At 38.1% G+C, this 3,877-nt stretch overlaps 1 protein-coding gene across 1 annotated transcript in view; it reads right to left on the bottom strand.

Annotated features, from left to right (window-relative positions):
• Positions 1-410: 410 nt before the first annotated feature.
• Positions 411-3,877, bottom strand: part of Efhc2 (EF-hand domain containing 2) — a gene marked incomplete at its 5' end in the record, with an annotated part of 127,647 nt that continues 124,180 nt past the window's right edge. Inside the window, 1 exon segment of the mRNA XM_029562191.1 lies at positions 411-710. Coding sequence (XP_029418051.1) covers positions 609-710 — 102 coding nt within the window.

Genomic DNA, 3,877 nt, shown 5'->3' with positions numbered 1-3,877 from the left:
CATTAAAATATAAACACAGTGTATGTTTTAATTTCTCTCCTGAGTGTGCATGCATATGCATGTGTGTTTGTTGGCAGAGAGAAGGTTCCTTTTCTTCCCATAACTTCACTAGCTTCAGAAAATAAACACATTTACTCTAGAGAGGTCTAAGGATTATTTTGATGAGGTGGGTTGCCACAAAACTTAATTATGTAAGCAATAAACATGTGTCAAAAAGATTTCAAAAATGTTTAACAACTTACTGCTCTGATATAATTTGATTTTATTCTGTCATGCATAGCTGTCAAAAGTCATTTTCTTTTTACCTTGTAATGAATCAAATTATGTTGGATGAAAATTACCATAAAATCCTTTGGTATTCATAAATAATACATACAATAAGAATGCTCAACATTGTTTTAAATGGCATTTTTAATAGTGTTGGTACATCAGCAATATAATAGGCTGTTCTGAAGAACTACAGTGACAAAAGAAGATTAAGTGTAGTTTATGCATTTCCATTTCATGTTAATCTTGTTTCTTTTTTTTTAAATGAAATTATATCTATTAAAATAAACATGGAAAAAGATCGAGCAATAATCAAAGGGCAGTGACCAAAACTGTCACAGTCACTTCTCCTCTAAGCCGTACACATCCTCCAAAAAGTCTAAGTACCTAATATATTTAACAGGAATAGGTGATGGCAATCCAACCCAAACATCTTCATATCTCTAGAAAGAAAACAAAGATAGACACAATTAGAGCCTCATTTCAGAGTTCAGATTTGAAATTTCAACATAACATGGTTTCTTATCTTTAAATAAGTTTTGGTGAATAATGTATTTTTAAAGTAGAGATTTCTACAGTCTACTTAGGTATCAAAAGGGCTCTGAGGGAGAGCAGATTCTTACTGTTTTCTCAACTCCCTCTAGTAGAAGTATATGCCCCCAATCTTTGTCATGTAACTGAATACCCTTCCATGGAGAAGGAAGATGAGAAAGAGGAAGAGGAGGAAGAAGAGGAGGGGGAGGAGAAAGAAAAGGAGGGGGGCAAAGAGGAGGGGAAGGAGAGCGAAGAGTATTTTCCTGTCCTTCTGGTATGTACTTGGTCAAATGAATGGCTGTGGCTTGTATGTGGCGAATAGATGTGTTGTGAACAGAGGCTATGATGTGCTGCTTCTAGAATCACAGAGATGGAGAAGACCAGACTCAACTTACAACCTGAAGTTAAGTCCATCTGACTGACCTAAAGACCCACAGACAAAAGTAAATTTGTTTTGTTAAACACTTAAGTTTTGGGAAGTAGGCAGCAGCAATGCCAGTGACAGCTCCTCTCATGAAATATTGGGAGCTCAAGGTTTTAAATTTTTCTAAATTTATTTTTATTTTATGTGTATGAATGTTTTGCCTGCATGTGTATAAGTGCACGCATGTTGTGCAATGCCCATGGAGGCTAGAAGAGGGCGTCGAACACCCTGGAACCAGAGTTAGAGACAGTGATTGGCCGCCATGTGGGTTCTGGGAATCAAATCTAGGTTCTCTGTAAGAGCAGTCAGTGCTCCTAACCACTGAGCCATCTTTGCGGGCCTTGGAACTGAAGTTTTTAAATCCAAACTTATTTATGCCATCTGCTTGGGTACTGTTTCTTCAATAAACCATTGAAAGAGCATGAGATCACTTACAGTATGCTCTTAGGCATAAGATACCTTATATACTGTCAGGTGCTAAAAACATTTTTGGCTTATGATGTACTGCATAAATGACAGTGGTCCCATAAGATTATGATTGTACCCAGGTGTCGTGGCACATGCCCCTAATCTCGGTGCTTGGAGGTATGAAGAAGGAGGACTGTGAGTTTGAGATCAGCCACTGCTACAGAGTAGGCCAGCTTGAGCTATACAGTGAGACAAAAACAAGAATAAAAATACAAAACTAACAAAAAATCTCAAAACTCCATAACTGTCTCCTCAAAACAAACATCAAAAAACCCACAGAACCTAAGAAAACAAAACAGATATACAAAAACAAAAATTACAATGGAGTTGAAAAATACTTCCTGCTCAGTGACACTGTAGCCATCACGATGCTGTAGCACAACACATTAGTCACATGTCTGTAGTGATATGAGCAAACCCACTGCACTGCCAATCAGATACAATCAGCACATACAACTATAGCTCACTTTCTTTTAAAAATATATAATATTTATTTATTATGTTTACTATGTGTAGGTTGTACACATGCACACACGTGACATAGAGTGCATATGAAAGTCAGAGGACAACTTGGGGACCTTGGTTCTCTGCTTCTACCATGTATTCCAGGGATTGAACTCAGGCTGTCAGACTTGGCAGCAAGCATACTTATCCACTGAGCCATCCTGCCAGCCCTACTATACATAATACTTGATAATGATAACAATTCACCATGATACTGATTTATGTATTTACTATACTATTTACCATTATTTTGGAGTGTACTCCTATTATAAAGGTTTGCTTTAAAACAGTGCATTGTGTAAAATACCTGCCAGCAACAGGCCCATATATCTTGTGATTATATATCTCTCAACTGTATAATTTTCTCTTATGCTTGATTGACCTTGTGTTGTTTTGTTCATTCTGGCCCTAGAGCAAAAGGCTCTGCCACATGTATACAAATATAAACATAACATATAGTTCAATGTGAACTAGGCTGCAACACCTAGATGCATGTAAAGCCTACTCTATGATGTTTACAACAAAGTAATCACCTCAGGGCACATCTCTCAGGACAAATAACAAATATCCACTGTGTGCACAAGTACAAAAAGCAAGATTTTCATCCTGCCTTTATGTTTTGTGTTATATATATATGTGTGTGTGTGTGGGTGTGGGTGGGTGGGTGCATGTGTGTGTGCGTGCGTGTGTGTGTGCTACACACATACGCATATACAAAGTTCTTGCATAAACTGCAATAGTCAATTAATGTTAGTAACCAACAGAGGAGGACGTTCATAACTTTCTGCTGTCAAGGTTATTTTATATATAATGTTCCATTTCTTCTTTTCCTTTTTTGTTTTTTGGTGCTGGGTTCAACCTGAGCCTTTAGCACACTAGACAAGCACTGACCTACACTCACATCCTACAGAAAAGGTTATAAACCTTCACTAAGTTTCCATTACTCTCCAGAGTCACAAAGTGGCACAAAACCGTCAACTGATGAGTGGTTAACAAAAATGTGGTATATCTGCACAATGGAGTTCTATTCAGCACTAAAGATGAAATTTTCAGGAAAATGGATGGATCTAGAAACTATTATACTAAGTGAAGTAAGACAGACTCAGAAAAACAAACGACATATGTTCTCCCTCATATGTGGATCCTAGGACCTAATCATTTTAAATTCTAGGTCTTTTTAATAAGATGATGCTACACAGCAGTCTCTTCTGCATGAAATAACTACTGTCGTCGTGACTTCAGCTGAGCCTAATCGCTAAACATCATCACAATTGAGCTTTTTGACAGTTGTGCTCATTCATTAAAGGAGGGCCAAGCAGGGTCATTGGACCCTCACCGGAGTATCCAGCCACTCTTCCCAGCCAACTGTATGTAATTTGACCCTAATCACACATGGCCTCCTGGATTTGGGGAGGACTAAAGTATACAATCTGGGGAAGGCTAGGAAGAGAAGGCATGACCCATGCTGGGCAACAGCTTTCCAGTGTGCATACACTCAGGTCATACATACACCTCAGCACCCCCTCAGATATCTCGGTAAGTAAGCTCAATAAATTCGTTGGTTCCCCAGTAAAACTTTAATGAAACATTGGCTTGACACTAGAACCTTAAAAGGGAATAAGCATTGCTTAGCATCCCCAGGAAGAGAAGTCTCACAACAGATGGAAAATTTATTTGTTA

The sequence above is a fragment of the Nannospalax galili genome, unplaced genomic scaffold, assembly GCF_000622305.1.
Source record: "Nannospalax galili isolate Female #2095 unplaced genomic scaffold, S.galili_v1.0 scaffold2350, whole genome shotgun sequence".
NCBI lineage: Eukaryota > Metazoa > Chordata > Mammalia > Rodentia > Spalacidae > Nannospalax > Nannospalax galili.
Note: the sequence above shows the minus strand (reverse complement) of the source record. Positions and strands in the feature narration are given on the sequence as shown.